This window comes from Macrobrachium rosenbergii, chromosome 48, assembly GCF_040412425.1.
Source record: "Macrobrachium rosenbergii isolate ZJJX-2024 chromosome 48, ASM4041242v1, whole genome shotgun sequence".
Lineage (NCBI taxonomy): Eukaryota > Metazoa > Arthropoda > Malacostraca > Decapoda > Palaemonidae > Macrobrachium > Macrobrachium rosenbergii.
In genome coordinates this window covers 57,505,929-57,522,047 of record NC_089788.1, presented here as the reverse complement: position 1 = coordinate 57,522,047, position 16,119 = coordinate 57,505,929, and the positions used below count along the sequence as shown (strand labels likewise).

Below are 16,119 nucleotides of genomic sequence, written 5' to 3'. Positions count from 1 at the left end.
CTTGACAAGAAAGTTATTTACATCTTGGTCCCCTGGCCATACACAAATTATGTCGTCAACATACCTAAACCATGTTACAATGCGTGGGATTATGTTTTTTAATATTTTCTTTTAAAAAAATTCCATTTATAAGTTACTTAACACTGGGGATAGAGGGTTTCCCATTGACATACCAAAATTTTGTGAGTAAAATTTGCCATTAAATTCAAATTTACATTCTTTCACACATAATTTTGAATCTACTCTAAAACTGAAAAATCATTTCTAGAATAATCTCTAAATTCCTACTTTCACATCTCTTAATCGCTCTAAGAGATACTGTAACTTCTGTAAAGAACACTACACTTCATATCATTCATAAACATTGCTAAATGTAGCAAGCAAGCTCTTGATAAGTAATTCTAAATCGCCCTAACAACAGTCGACCCATCTGTCACGCCAAAAATTAATATATTCTGGCAAGGAAGTTTTCCCTTTAAGGCAATTCTCCAAAGTGGCAAATCCCGTAGTTTAGAGCAACGCGTAGGCTTCATGATCCCTGATATATGAAAATAGCTTTCCCAGGTCCCCTCCCTGTAACTCATCTCTTCATAAATAGCAGATTGTGCTAAAGGTTGAATGTGAAATGCCAGAAGTTACTTGCATCTTGAATGGAAAATAAAGCATTTATAACTCGAACGCTACACACAGAAAAGGATATTTCCACGAGTTTTGTGCCATGCAAAAAATCAGAGCAAATCATGAGTGCCCTGCTAGGATGCAACATTTCAACAGTGCACGTCACATTAGCCAACTTATCAAATACACAAGTAGCTACCATAAGTACACAAAACATATAGACATGTAATTATGCTATACGAGTTATAGATAAAATTACCAGACGAAGACTTTGCAAAATGAGGGTGCCATTCCAAAAGGAATGTCTTATGAATTAAAGATAAATAAATATTACTAAAAGAAAAAATGCATATACGACATATAAAAATACTGACATTTACTTCAAACTCTGTCATCAAGTCTAGCATATGAGAGGGTGGTCTCTACGAAACAAGAAATCAGTCGGTGCCACATTCATCCTGAAAATGCTGGATTAGGAATCAAAATCTTGTAATCAAATATACAAAAACAGCTGCACAATTATGTGGAAAAGTCTACCCAGTTTCCTGTTGGTGTCACCCTCTCGTCGTGTATTGCACCGCTGACTTCCAACTTGCGCAACACAACAACCAGGCTTCTGTCTGACCAAGAGGCTTCTACAATCAAACTTGGTATGTCTTTTCACTTATGCTAAACAGTTGCTGCTGCCACACCTTCTAGGCCATCTTTATTTCGTTAAGGAATTCAGTACGTTTCACTCCACATCTTCTCTCATAGATAATCCATTTTGTTATTACCTTTTCCTCTTATGAACATTCACCAACCAGGCACCACTTACAGAAGACACTCTTGTTGCACATCCCCATCAGACACGCATGTTTTTGTCACTAAAAACACCTTCTCTATTTCAAACCTTCTGCGCAGCTCCCACTGCCTTTCTTTCCTCAACTACGCTCTTCCCCTTACTCCACCATCACCTTAAATAACTATTCCAGAAAAAAAAAAAACCTACTCTGGTGAATCTCAGAAAATGTTCCTGTCTTCGCCATTCTCAGTCATAAGCTCCCAATCGTAACTGCTTCTCCAGAAAACATCAGTTATTCAGCTTACATTCACAACATTTTATATACATATATAGTCTTCCGTCTGCAAGTGCTTCTTCTCTTTCCTCTCTCATAACCTTGCCTTATTAAGCTATTAGTACTCTCTTAAACATTCTGCATATTGCCTAAAATTTACTGGAGTCGGGCAGAACAGGATCACCATAAATTATAATTTCGCTTAAATTTCAGTTAAACAAAATGAAGTTACAGCTACCTGTTACTAAATGCTCTTTTACTGATGCAGCTTTAACCCATCTACAATAAGTACTGACAAAACTTGCGGCTGCTTCACCCTTGTCCAATAAAAAGGCGAGTGACAAGTTACAAACAGGTAACACAGTGAGATGCTTACCGTACAACAAATAAGGTTTAAAATTACATTAACGACAGTTACACAGATAAAGTCATTAGATGAACAGATAAACACTACAATACTAACCTACCTGACACAGTACTACTTACTGCAGATGGGAGAATAGTGAATACTTACTATGATCAAAATGGAATAAAATAAGCTCAGAAGAGAGTGTTAGCATAAAGCTGGAAGCCTTTTAACATGAAAAGTTTCAGTATCATCAGGTGAAAACTGCAAATGTCAGCATTACTTTTGTTATCAGTTTCTCTGCTCACATCCACAAAACTAGGTTCGCTATCTAATGCATCTCCGAAAACTAACAAATGAGAAAAAGCGCGTTCACTTTCCTGTTTCGGCTATCACCACTTTTGGATTTCTGGCAATTGCAATTCTCAACGGAATGGGTTGCATTTGTGAGCGACAAAAACAATGGCGGATTCACTACCCGTGAAATGTCTAGTCAAATGACCGCACTAAAGCAAAGACAATGGGAATCTCTGTTGACGGAGCATACGTTATTCTACATTGGTGTACCGAAAGGCAACATGTTACGTCCTTAGTTATCGTAACCTAGTACTGACTAGTTATAATCTAAGAGCTATCCGATACTCAAGTTATTAAGAAACATAACAGATTGTAATAACTAAACATAAGAGGCCCATTTATAGAAATACAGTGTCAAGCAAAATAGAACAATGATTTTATAAAACAGACTTATGACAGCTTATGGACAAAACATACATATTTAGACTATTTTTAGTAAATAGTTTGACTGGAAGAAAAATCTGACTGATGTTAAGACAAACATGATTATGAATTTCACATATAAACATTGATTTTCGTTTGCTTGTTTGACGCAAACCCGATTAGCCATAGATAACGAAAAATAACTTAATGTTCTGGGGTCAAAAGAAAGTATTGTCTGAATATAATGAAATAATACAATTATACACCACTTTCATCATATGACCCCACTCATAGGTTCAACCGTCAATGTGATAACCACATGATCAGTCTGGCTGTGTTCTCAACATCTTGCAAAACATGAAATACAGGAATAAATGTAACCAATACAAAACGTCTGTGGATAATCCAAAGCATCACAGAATAATCAACAACTGCTTCAATCTGAAGAAAAGAGATCATGACAAAATGGTAATATTAGTGATTATAGAGACTACGATTATATATTACGATGTCTGCATTTACCTTTCTCCTCAGCTAGTTTCTTTTCGGCCAGTTTGCTTAATCGAAGTTCGGCACGCGAGCCTAACCTATGCTGCTGCTCCCTTCGCATCTCGTGCGCCTGCTCGCGGGACATGCCCTTCCGGAGTCTTCGACATGTTTTGTACTTCACCTGCATCGAAATTTTTTGCATACTTTCCAAAACTTTTAGCATGTTCCCTACGGGTGTGTGGGGGGTTGCAAGGAATCAAACACCTTCTCTGACAAAGCAAGCGGGGGCTGGACTCTTTGTGAAAGAAAAGGAACTGATCGGAGGACCACTTGCCGTGAAGCAGCAAAATGGGTGATGGGTAGTGGTGGTGATTCTGCTCTCTAAATGGTGAACTATACTGAATTGATTTTCCTAAAACAGTATTCATAGACGACAAAGGTTCTAGGTTCGTGGAGAGCCCATTCTGTGTACTAGTAAATATCCCTAGATCACAATTAGCAGATTTTCTTCTCCCACTCCCTATCACAGGAAGCAACTGTCAAGGACCTTTTCCTTGCCTATAACAGTATGATTTCTCAATCTCTTCAATAAAGTATATAAATATACATGTATATATTTATCTATATATGGATACGTATATAAATATTTGTGAAGCTTGAATTCCCTAAAAGACATATACATTAATTAGCTCAACATCACATCAAAGCAACAGCTATGAATATAATATCTTCTCATATATTTTCTTTCTCATAACAGCAAAGCTAAGAACACCTATCACGACCTACTCAAAACTACAGGCTTAAAGTACTCTTCACATCCATTTACGAAGAATATCCAAAGAGTGACTACATCTTATCCTAAAAGTAGTTTTAGTAATGAATGATTCTATCCTCCTTTCCAAAAAGAACAAAAGATTAAAAAAGCTACATCTCAATCTCTGTCTGGATTTCTCTGTTTCGTCATAGAAAGCACGACGGGCTCCTGCTGCTGCTGCTGCTGCTGCTGCTGCTGCTGCTGCTACTGCCGCTGCTGCTGCTTCTACTGCTCCTACTGCTTCTGCTGCTGCTGTGTAAGTGTACACACACACACAGAAGTGGGACGACGGTGCATCGTCCGTTTAGGAAAGAGATGCGTCTACGTCGCCTCCTTTTCTTGGGCTGTTTGCAAGCCATGGACGGCAGCACTCCAGCAGCAGTGAGGGCGATTGCCGGCAACATGCCTTACACTGCTCCCGCACATTGGGCACAAAGAGCTGACCCGTGTCTTCACTGTCCACTGGCGGGTGGGTGGCTCTCTGCACTATCATGTCGCTTTCAATGCTTTTCCTTGTCTTTCTCACTTCCTTTCTCTTCCGCCACAACTCGCTCACTTAGTCCAATTTCATTTCATGCAAGGTCTTCGTTCAAATAATAACGATTTTCACAGTGAATATATTTTAGCAGTTAATAGGTAAAATAATAAAAAAAAAATAAAAGATACAATATAATAAGCGAGCCAAAAATCATTATTAGTTGCATATTCTGCTGAAAATTATGATACGATACCTGCTATTACAACTACGACTGCTAACGCTAATATGACTTTTTGATTCATGCTACAGTTGTTAATATATATATATATATTTCTTGTATATATGGTATACATATGTTTATGCATACGTGTATATATACACAATTAATTAATATAATTATTATTAGCTTTAGTAATAGTAGCAGTAGTAGTAGTAATGAAACCAATGTTGATGACAACTCAGGCGTGGCCAACGACAGAGGCTATTTTGCATCCCAATCTCTGACCTTCCAACTAATCCATTAAAGAGTCTTTTCAACCAGAAGGAAGGCTTAGCGAGAGCAGAGCAACTCAGGATTGGCATACAAGATGAACCTCCTTGTCGAACCAGACTTCTTGAATTCAAAGCAATTTCTACAGAGTTCCATTCATGCCATCTCCTCTCACTAGCAAAGGAATTGAATGAATACAGCTGAAATGATTTCTGTTCGTCGTAAACGAAAGATGTGTACAGTACGTGAAAATATCATAATGAGGTATAAATATAGAAACCGTGAATGTTACAGACAGACACTAAGATATATATAAGGAAACATAAGCTTCCACCTCGAGGCACATTTAACAGAGTTTGCACGTTGTCTTTGTTTCCGGCAAAACGCATTCCAAATGAAAACTTTTAATCGCCATCGGCAACGTACCTTCTGGACCGTACATCCTCAGTAGAGATATTTTCTATCTTACGAGTAATCTTTTCTCATTCTTCGACGACTAAAGCTCAACACTGATTGTTCAAAAGTTAAACAGATACACGCTAAGTTATGGGGTCATACGTGAAACGACACCACTCGCTGGACTACACAGACGGGTGCCTTTCTCTTCCTCTGTTCATAATACTTCTGTCCTACTCTCTTTCAGCGGGCGACCCTCTCCCACCCACGTCTCTCTCTTTCATTTGTCATCAACACTAAGACAGATAAGGACACTGACCTGTTATGTCCCATCGACCCTGGCGCACACACACACACAAATGCATACAAATGTCCTCATTTCATCTGCTTTTTCTTAGATTAATTTTGAGTCCCAGCTCTCTATCTACTGTATATCACTATATATTAGGCAAGCTTTGCAAATCCTGTGGTGCTCCGCTGATTAAGACAGCATCATTTGTATCTTATAAGTCTGTCAACTTTCTATTGACAGTGAGATTTAAACTTTCCCTTTATTCGCCAAAAACTTTTTTTTAATCATAAAATCTATAAGAACGGCAAACAGCAGAGGTGACATAATATTCCCTTGTAGCACCTCACAGTTGACTACAAATTCATATAAGACGCCATCCACATTACACTAGTATCTACTTCGTTCAAGGATAATTTAAATTAGCTTTACACATTTAACTGGAATGACTGACGTACGAACATCCATAATAATGATTTGCAACGCTGACAAATACCTTCTGAGATTCAACAAAATAACTCAGAAGAGAACTTTTAAGTTCCAATTATTGCTACACTATATATATATATATATATATATATATATATATATATATATATATATATATAGAGATAGAGAGAGAGAGAGAGAGAGAGAGAGAGAGAGAGAGAGAGAGATATGAGAGAGAGAGAGAGAGAGAGAGAGATATTTTTTTTCTTCTCTGAGATGAAGCCGGAGCCAAGAAGTCAATGCATACTTTTTCTCCCCACCTAAGGAAAGGCGTCATGATCTAATAACGAAGCTGATAGACTCTCTCTCTCTCTCTCTCTCTCAAAGCTGAGTCATCATCAAATCCAATTGCAAGAGCTGTGGAAAACATGGAAACGAAATTAGCGCCGCCAATTTACTGGTAAAAGTGCGGAAGAGAAGTGAAAGCTGGGTTGTTCTCATTCGTAGAGGAAACAAGGGCCTCAAATAAACCTGTTATTTCATAAAGTTCCTTTTATAGGTATTCAGGAATTCAATTCAGTCGAAGGCAGGAATTGTGTCGCTAAATGCTTCACACTTCATACTGACCGACGGGGAGAGAGAGAGAGAGAGAGAGAGAGAGAGAGAGAGAGAGAGAGAGAGAGAGAGAGAGTGAGTCTCTTTAAATGTCTTACTACATGAACTGGCGGAAAGACAGTATATGCATACTTCGTGGAAAATAATGTATATGACTAACACAAACGCTCAAATAAACTAAGCTGCATATTATAAATATAAATGTATATGTACATGCATACATATATATATATATATATATATATATATATATATATATATATATATATATATATATATTTATATATATATATATATATAATTACACACACACACACACACATATATATATATATATATATATATATATATATATATATATATATATATATATATATATATATATTCAGTACATATGTGTATATATATAGTATATAAATATATATGTATATATATATATATATATAATGCAACTCAGTTTATTTAAGCGTTTTTGTTATTCACTATGTAGAGAAATACACAGGTATAAATATATATATTTATATATACACATAATGAATTTAAAGACTGAAAAAAAAGATTACCTAATCAGAAGACCAGTGTAAATAGCTCACCAACCTACCTCTTAATATGTTAAACTATTAGTGTTTAGGACTCTTGGTGGGTATTTAAACTCTGTGAGGAAAGCGATGATACCAAGATACGATAAGAGAGGACTCTTACCTAACCCTGGCGAATTGGAAACGGAAAGAGCACTGGGTCTAAATCCACCAAAACCAGGGATATGAAAGCGGGGCGGAATCCCAAAAAATTGCAGCAGCGATAAAGAACCAGACACCGACCCGACAAATGAGATGGTGGGTAGCTCTTGTATGATTGTATGATTTGGTGGCGTGAAGATGTGTGAGTGAAAGCAAAACATTCAAGTGTTTAACTAAAACGTTGCAATAAATCATTAGTTTTTCAACTTTAAAGTTTTCCCTTAACTATCAAACTGCAACAGATTACAACAAAAACAACTAATGATAAACAATAAGAAGAAGAAGACGAAGAAGAAGAATTAGAAGAAATACTTTAACATAAATCTTTTGTCATGGTTACAATTCCTTCAACGTAAAAGTTGCGCATACACAGGATGCCTGTGACACGGGCTAACGTTATTCGTCTTCCGTGCCGCAAGGTTTCAAGAACGTCCCCTTATATTCGACTCCGCTTGATGACCTGTGCAGTGAAATTAGTACTAAATAGTTATTTGAATGTGGTGGACCAAAACAAGAATGACTACATACATATATACATAAATATATTCTATATATATATATATATATATATATATATAGAGAGAGAGAGAGAGAGAGAGAGAGAGAGAGAGAGAGAGAGAGAGAGAGAGAGAGAGAGAGAGAGAGAGAGAGAGAGAGAGAGAGCATGAAGGTATTCATACAAGAACGGTTTATATACGAAGACCTTAAGATCAGGTCAAATTTAGTTATTAAATAGTCTCTGCAGATACTCGCATCAACAACTGGGTTCGATGAACAGCTATCACGAAGTTATAGCAGCGGTATTCTAGAAAATTCTACTCCCGATGCAAATAGTTTCTGATCCGGGATTGATCGAGTTTCAAACCACGCATCACCAACGAAGATTTGGTGATAAAGCGTCGAGATACCATGGATTTGCATTCAAACGAAAGAAATCAATTATTAATGAAAAACTATGTACTTTCTGTATGTCCAGATCCAAATGACAAGAGTAGTGTTGAAAAATAGTATTACCATTTAAATGTGACTACTTAGATATTATGTAAGGGCTGCGCGTCTTATGTTGTGTGCCTGATGCATTCCTGGGGAAGAGAGCTTGGCCCTCGGGACTGCAAATGATAAATGGTACTCTACGGACAAAAAACCCATGTTTGACTTACTCTTGTGATTAATCTTCCGGCAATTTACATTTACTTCTTTGTAAATTCTCAAGGTAATCCATTACCTAAAAGCACGTCATTAAATACTAAATTACTTGTGATTTGCAAGAACTAAATGACGTAAGTAACTATAAGAATTTATTCGCTCATTAAAAAAAAAAAACGATTACAATCACTCGTGGCATTATACTGAAACACAATGAGTGACATTGTACGCCACCTGTATGATCATTAAAAAATATTTGAAGAGAAATTTCTGTAAACATCTTGGTACAATCTATGACTGATTTCTACAGCTTGATTAATAACAATAGATTACATTAAGGGAGACTCTCATCAATTTATTTCAACTCGCAATTAGCAATTTTTGTTCGTATATTAACCATTTACTACAAATGAAAAGTGCCTGTTAAAAAGGTCAACGAAAACAAGAACTGGCGGTTCGTTACTTTATGAATGAGCGCCTTCAAATCCCCGCGGAAAAATCCAAACAATGAGGGGAGGGAGGGGAGGGGAGGGCTTAACCATTAAGAAAAACAGCACTGAATGAACGAACACATGTGGGCGAACGAAAAGTTAAGGGTGACGTCAGACTACGACGCCCTGAGTGAAAAAGTCCACCGAAACTTGGCTCCCCACCCCACGGGGTTTCCCTCTTCCAGCACCACTCCTATGGCCATTTATAACACCCACATAAATTAGGGGGTGTGGACGGGGGTTACGGAGGCCCGTCACATGCACCCACTCCCACACACAAGTCTATACACATGCACACACAGCGTAAGCAGTGAACCTAAAAAAACAAAAGTGACAATAACAGGAAATTACGATTTGGATGCTGACGTCATCGCCTCGTCTTGCAAACATGATGAGGCGCGCTTCCCCTCACGCAAACACGCCTTCAAAGTTACAGGAATTAAATACATGGCAGATATTTCGGGCCCCGTTCAAAATGCAAAGATAAATATATGAAACTTTCAACAACAAAAACCAACTTAATGCCCATTCTGAGTACACCCACAAGACAATGGATTTTTGGTAATACACAAACCACATTCCAAAGCTTCTTTCAGAGGTAAATGTCTGTAACTCTTAAAAACATCTCTAACTGTTGAAAACTCAAATCAGCAAGTTCGAAACTTCTCCCAAAGAGGAAAAAGCCAAGCTCTTTTCAGACCGAAGAAACAAGTACTGAAATAATCCTCTTCGGGATACCGAGCAGCGCTCCCTTTCCTCCCACTTTCCTACGCACACAGATGTACAGGAGGCAGGTGAACAACACCATTACACTGCATCGAGATCGACCTTGCGCTTAAAGTCTGAACCATGTACAGAAAAAACGAGGTCAAACCTTAATGTGTAAAAACAATATCTTTATTCAGCAAAAAAACAAGGGGAAGAGAGAGAGAGAGAGAGAGAGAGAGAGAGAGAGAGAGAGAGAGAGAGAGAGAGAGAGAGGTTTGAAACTTAAAACCGGGATGATAAATCTTGCAACACGTTAAGTACACCGGTAATTATTTCAAAAACAATTTCCAAACGCGCACACGAATTAAGGGTTAGTTGCATCGGCTGCACGCTGGAAACCAAGAAATACTTGGTTAAAATAAAGTATTATGAGACGACTTTACAAAATATTTCAATTGAAAACTGCAATTTATAGCCAATCTTTTTCAAGAGAAAAGGACGACGCTAGATGCATCAAAATAGATGCAATTCTCTGCAACAAACTTCAAATATAGCGATCGCGTTTTCTTGACAAACACATTAAAAGACAGAGTCCAAAGACATTCGGGAAGAAATAACTACTGTACTCATAATACTCTAATTATTCCATTAAATTTTGTCAGCCAGCGGAACAGAGCAACTGCCCAAGCATTCATATAAAAGCCTTAACTATGCATCTGGAAACGATGTCATTTCATTGTCAAATAATAATGGATATATAGGCTCAGCTTTATCGTATTAATAATGGCAATAAGCAATTCCGAGCCCAGGCTACTCTCATCTGTTCTTCTAGACTTTTCAAGTCTACCTTGATTTAGCACGAGCCTAGGGCGCAGAGGCTGGCGTCACAGTGGAAGGAGAGTCAGCGACCATTTACAACCACGTCCTATTAATAGAACGCCACTCAGCATCCCATTAAAAAGCTGGATGTGGGAGCAGGTGAACATCAAATCTTCAAAAGAAAGTCCTTCATTGTGAGCTTTCTAGTGCTAGCGGAATTTGGAACCGAAGATGATGCTGCCTCCGATACGTCGCAAAGGTAAACGGCAGCACAGTTACATTTCTTTTGACGTCAAGAATAGAGTAACTCAACAAGGTGGTTCCTCTCTCACAGAAACTGATGGGAACTGCAAGCGCAAATTTTCATTCAGGGACAAATCGTAACTTGAGTTCACATACGTCAGCGGATGTCGGCCGATTTTGTATTCTCTAGTTATCCTTCCTCTTTTTCGTTTAGAGGTCTCTCGCCATCCATTTTGGCACCTAGTTTTTTTCTGCTTTTCTTTTCTAATTACTAAATACGGCATTGTTTTCCGAAGGCCTGAAAAACCTGTAGGCTTCAGTTGTAACCACAATCTTTCTTCTCAGGATTATATAACATCTCATTTTCATGTAAAATACTGGCCAACTTGAAGGCTATGTATAAACAATAACGTCCTTTTAGATGAAGGTAAAAAGACAGAATCTTGGTATATTGTCATGGATATACTTCTGTCCTTAAGCTTTACTGAGACTACAGTATTTAAAGGGAATGAAACTAGATCAAGGACAGATTATTTATAACAGGTTCTCGCTTGATCTTCTGACTAATTAACCACACATTGTTGGGATTTCAGTCATAGACGGAATTTAAAGGATGATAAATTTATATACAGAAGCAATGTTGTGAAGTGCCGAAGGGTTGTGGAGGGGGGTCCTCATTAACTCAATACCAACGGTGGCTGGAAACAGATCTTTTAATGCTTTAGATAAAACAAACGCCATAAATGTTCTCTGAGAAACTAAGCTCTCCAGATTCGTTAGGGAAGCTAACAATCCGCACTTATTTCTTGGACTGGTCGAAAGCCAAATACAGTGACCTTAATGGCCCGTACATTACATTAACGACCCTTAAAGGTAGCATAACCATAATAAGCCAGCTTGGTCAGTTAGTCAGAGGATCAATCGGAACCGAATGTGTTTAATCTGTCCTTGACCTGGTTTCATTCCCTCAGAAGATGGAAACGGCAGTCCTCGTAAAGCTTAAGGATTTTGAGTGTATTTATAACAATATACTAAGATTTACACACACGAAAATAACCTTACATCAGCCTCTCTCTCTCTCTCTCCCTCTCTCTCTCTCTCTCTCTCTCTCTCTCTCTCTCTCTCTCTCTCTCTCTCTCTCTCTCTCTCTCTCATCAAACAGTTCATAAAAATTCCCATCTCTCATATGTCACAATATCCATATATCAAGTAAACCCATAATAACTCGGGTAATTCTTCAGCAAAAGCGAAGCTCCGGATACTTATTTGGCTGATGTCATTTGTAGAAATAGGAGCCATAAAAAATACATAATGAGGACGTGTGGTGAGGTACTGACAAGAAAAAGCCCTCAATGTTTCGCATCAACCAATAATTGTAAAGATTTCGCTATAGTTATATTTATATAAGTAATCAGTTTTGATCAGACCAAGTTCTACAGTAATTAACCTCTTTCAGAGGAGATGATGAGAATAACATCATTCTTTTAAGAACCAAAAATCATTGTCATAACATATAAGGCTCGTGCAAAATACAAGAAACAGACGTCATTCCATTTCCTTCAAAAGGGGAAAAAATGCTGGCAAGACGAGAGGCCAACTGTACACAGGAGAATTTCAACAATGCGAAGAAAGAGGCTTACTGACGGATATCAGACTACACGTACAATAAAAATCATAAAACTGACCTCATCAAAAATGTTCCAAAACCAAACAACAGTAAACAAATTCTGTCAGTGGGTCTCAGATCTACACTTTTACAAACTAAAATAAGATGTACCACGCGGATAATTAGACGAAGCAGTTACAATAGCACAACCTAATAATAGGACGTCATTTCACAACACTTCACTGGAAGCCATCATGAAGGCAGACTTCTCCTCCCGATCACTCATCTTTTCGAGATAGGATATCCAGCGGCATGCTCTTTCTTCCCTTCCCTTCCCCTCCCAGCGCCAACCCCGCCCCGGCCCCACCCCTGTATTGAGTGAATAAAGACCTTATTCCAGAAATAAACCCTAATCATGGCAAAGCTACACGAGATGGCAAGAAGACCTGATCCTAAGACTCTTCACAAAAGAAGACCTGGAATGAGGCACCAAAAGGTCTTTGACGCTTACAAAGGGGAACAGCGTCACGAATAACGCTACAAGAACATATTTCAATACACGTCGGGAGTAATGATCATAATGATGATAACAATGATGGCGAGGAAAATGCACCGTAAACGGCAATATTTTCAGGAACTTCAAATAATATTTCAGACGCAGGTGGCCGTTCGGTGTGGACTTCGTACATACTGTACTGTATACTGTACATATGCATAATACACAAGTCTGACAACGTACAGACCATGAAGAAGAGAGTAAATGAAAACGATACAAGTAAAATGTACAATATATATATATATATATATATATATATATATATATATATATATATATATATATATATATATACATACACACACACGCACACACCGATCTACTAACATCATCATCATGCAATAAATGTCAAAAGCGTAAACTGCAAAGTCTGAGACGATATATACATACATGCGAACGCACCCACCCACCCACCCACCCACCCACCCACACACACACACACACACACACACACACACACACACACACACACACACACACACATATATATATATATATATATATATATATATATATATATATATATATATATATATATATATATATATATATATATCGCAGTACTTTTAATTCCAGTGAGTTTTCATAGACAGCACAATCGGCCTGCAATTTCAAAGAACAATAGCATATACTTTAACACGTCTTACAAAATTATCCAGATAATAAATACGTTGAGCTCAACATACACAAATGACGATACAAACACGTAAAAGCACAAACAAATGAGCAAAAGTATTCGCAACTGTTAAATGGTGCCCCTCGTCAGTGCCTGCAAATCACAATCTGCTGTACTTCCATATCCTATCGTCACCCGTACCAGATGACGTGACGTGTCCTTATCGAAAGAGGAGCTGTCTAAATAAATGTGGGGCGGTTGCAAACGCAAGGACGTCGAAACTCTTGCCTTGTCGTCAATGACCTCGATTCCCTGCAGGGTGAGTAACACGTGGACGAGACTCACTCACTCACTCTCTCTCTACGAGACACATCTATCCAGCGCAAACATTCATGATCCTGGATTAAGTCTCTGTGACTCGCCTCTTCCAGCCCATGAGAATGATGAGGGAAAAGGCCTCTAGCGATACTAATCCTCTTGATTAAATCCCAAAGGGACAAATGTCCCCTTTCACTTCCTCCAACCCCTTCCCCCGAATCCCTCTCCTTCCCAATTTCCATGAACAGCAAAGACCAAACAGAAAGGGACGTCCGAAGACGCTCATCAAAAGACCCCGTAATCCTCTGGCGTCCGTCAGTCTCTTCAGCAAAGGTAATGGCTGATTAGGCGTTCTAATCGTTCTTCTGAAGTTGTTGACGGTTCAGGCAGACTAAAGGGCCGCCGTCTGACTTAAAGAAAACCGGGAACAAACTCACTCTTAATGACAACCCCTACAAACGACAAGGTCCAAGACATTCGCAATCCTTTCAAACTTCCACTTCACTAAAATTTCAGATGTTATCTTTGTTCTGTTTGTATTAGGCAATATAACAGACGCATAGAGTATGTTGTGGGGGGGGGGGGTGAATGAAGTCGTCTTATCTCCGCAAATAGCCGGAATCTACTCTTCTTGTTTCTTCTTTTATTAACAAAACCCAAAATAATGAACTAATAACTTTTGAAAAGGTAAGAAAAATATAAAATGCATAAGATGATAATAGTAACTTATCATCCAGTTAAACCCTGTTATATTATAATACAAATATGGAACACACTTTGCATTTTTATTATCATAATTATCATTATGATTATTTACAATGACCTATCCAAATGGAAAAAGTGAAAAAATGGCCTCCGGCTCGCAGAGCAAGCTTCCACTGAACAGAAATCTCATATGTCACGAGAGTAAAAGTAAAGTAATTCACATCAATAGAAGACTACAAAAGACAGCTTCATCGTCATTGAAAAACGCCGTTTCTTCAAAAACAGACGCAGTTTCTTCGCTTTGAGCAACACAACAGAAGAAGATTCTCGGGCAACAAAAGTTGTGAACGAGAGTGGGCAAGCAGCGAACTTTGCCCTCTGCCAGATCTACCCCATCGCGGCGAGAAGAACTTTAATTGCCGAGGTTTTAGGCCTAAGAGTCATGAATCCAGCACGCTGCTGGAAGCAATTGGGCTGCCTCTCGTGGTAGCTGCGTCATCTTTGACTCCACTTTGATTTGCTCTGCGGCGCATGTTCTCAAGCCTTATGCTAAACCAGGGCCTCCTTGCTTTGGCCTTTCTCAGTCCTCCGTGGCTGGAGCTGGGCTCTGATTCAGGATTCATTATTCAAAAGCTATTTGCACCCCATGATTCTCTGAGCCTAATAGTACCATGTATAATATTGGACTAGAATCATTCCCCCTTAATAAGGAAGCAGTTCACTTACCGCTGTTATACACCATTCGTAAGTCTCGCATTTGCAAGATGACGGCATTAATGACATGTAATTAGATCCTTTATCTGACTAAGGTTGGAATACTGGTCTCCAATTTGAATGACAACTGCTGCAGCATCATATCAACTTTTTATAACAAACGAAATTGTTCCATGTGACGTTCTCCTTATACCAAACAGCGGTAATTAGGACAAAAAAGCGTCAGAAGACATCCTAAGGACCCATTTTCCGGAGAGTCGGCGCTTGCGACTGTTTTGCAGAGCGTCCCCTTCCACATTCTGCTGAGGAGTCGAGACCCCTGGCCTCATTCTACTTATTCGTCAAATACTGTTCATCTACGCATATTATTTGTTTGTTATTATCTATAGTCATTATTCATGCTGCCTTCGTTTTTCTCGAATTGCACTGCTGCTTTCTTATGGAAATACTTTTCTGACTGATTTCATCTGCTTTTCATGTTATTTTCTTCTCTTTGTTACTATATCAATAAGTGCCCATAACGAATAATAAGCAGTAGAGTACCATTAGTTTATTTATTTGCGGCTGACGATAAATATTCACAGGTCATTTCATTCAAGGTGACGGTGACTGGCTGTTCAGCAGCCTTCATAATTTTATCGTCACCTTAAAAATGATCAATGCCCATAAGTGAACAGAGGAAAGAAAGAGTGAAGTAATTTAGAGAAAAACTGAA

At 38.3% G+C, this 16,119-nt stretch overlaps 1 protein-coding gene across 30 annotated transcripts in view; it reads right to left on the bottom strand.

Annotated features, from left to right (window-relative positions):
- tim (timeless) overlaps positions 1-16,119 on the bottom strand; it is a 510,805-nt gene that overhangs the window by 356,042 nt on the left and 138,644 nt on the right. For 4 of the 30 annotated variants that reach the window (XR_010850866.1, XR_010850867.1, XM_067091823.1 and 1 more), the window contains exon 2: positions 3,265-4,628. The exons of 25 other annotated variants lie outside the window; for them this stretch is intronic. Coding sequence is in view for 3 of the 5 variants with exons in the window: in XM_067091823.1 (XP_066947924.1) it covers positions 3,265-3,454 (190 nt within the window). In the remaining 2 variants the exon portion in view is untranslated. Of the gene's footprint in view, positions 1-3,264; positions 4,629-16,119 lie in introns of those variants that run through there. One more of the 30 variants, XM_067091846.1, reaches the window with a different exon arrangement.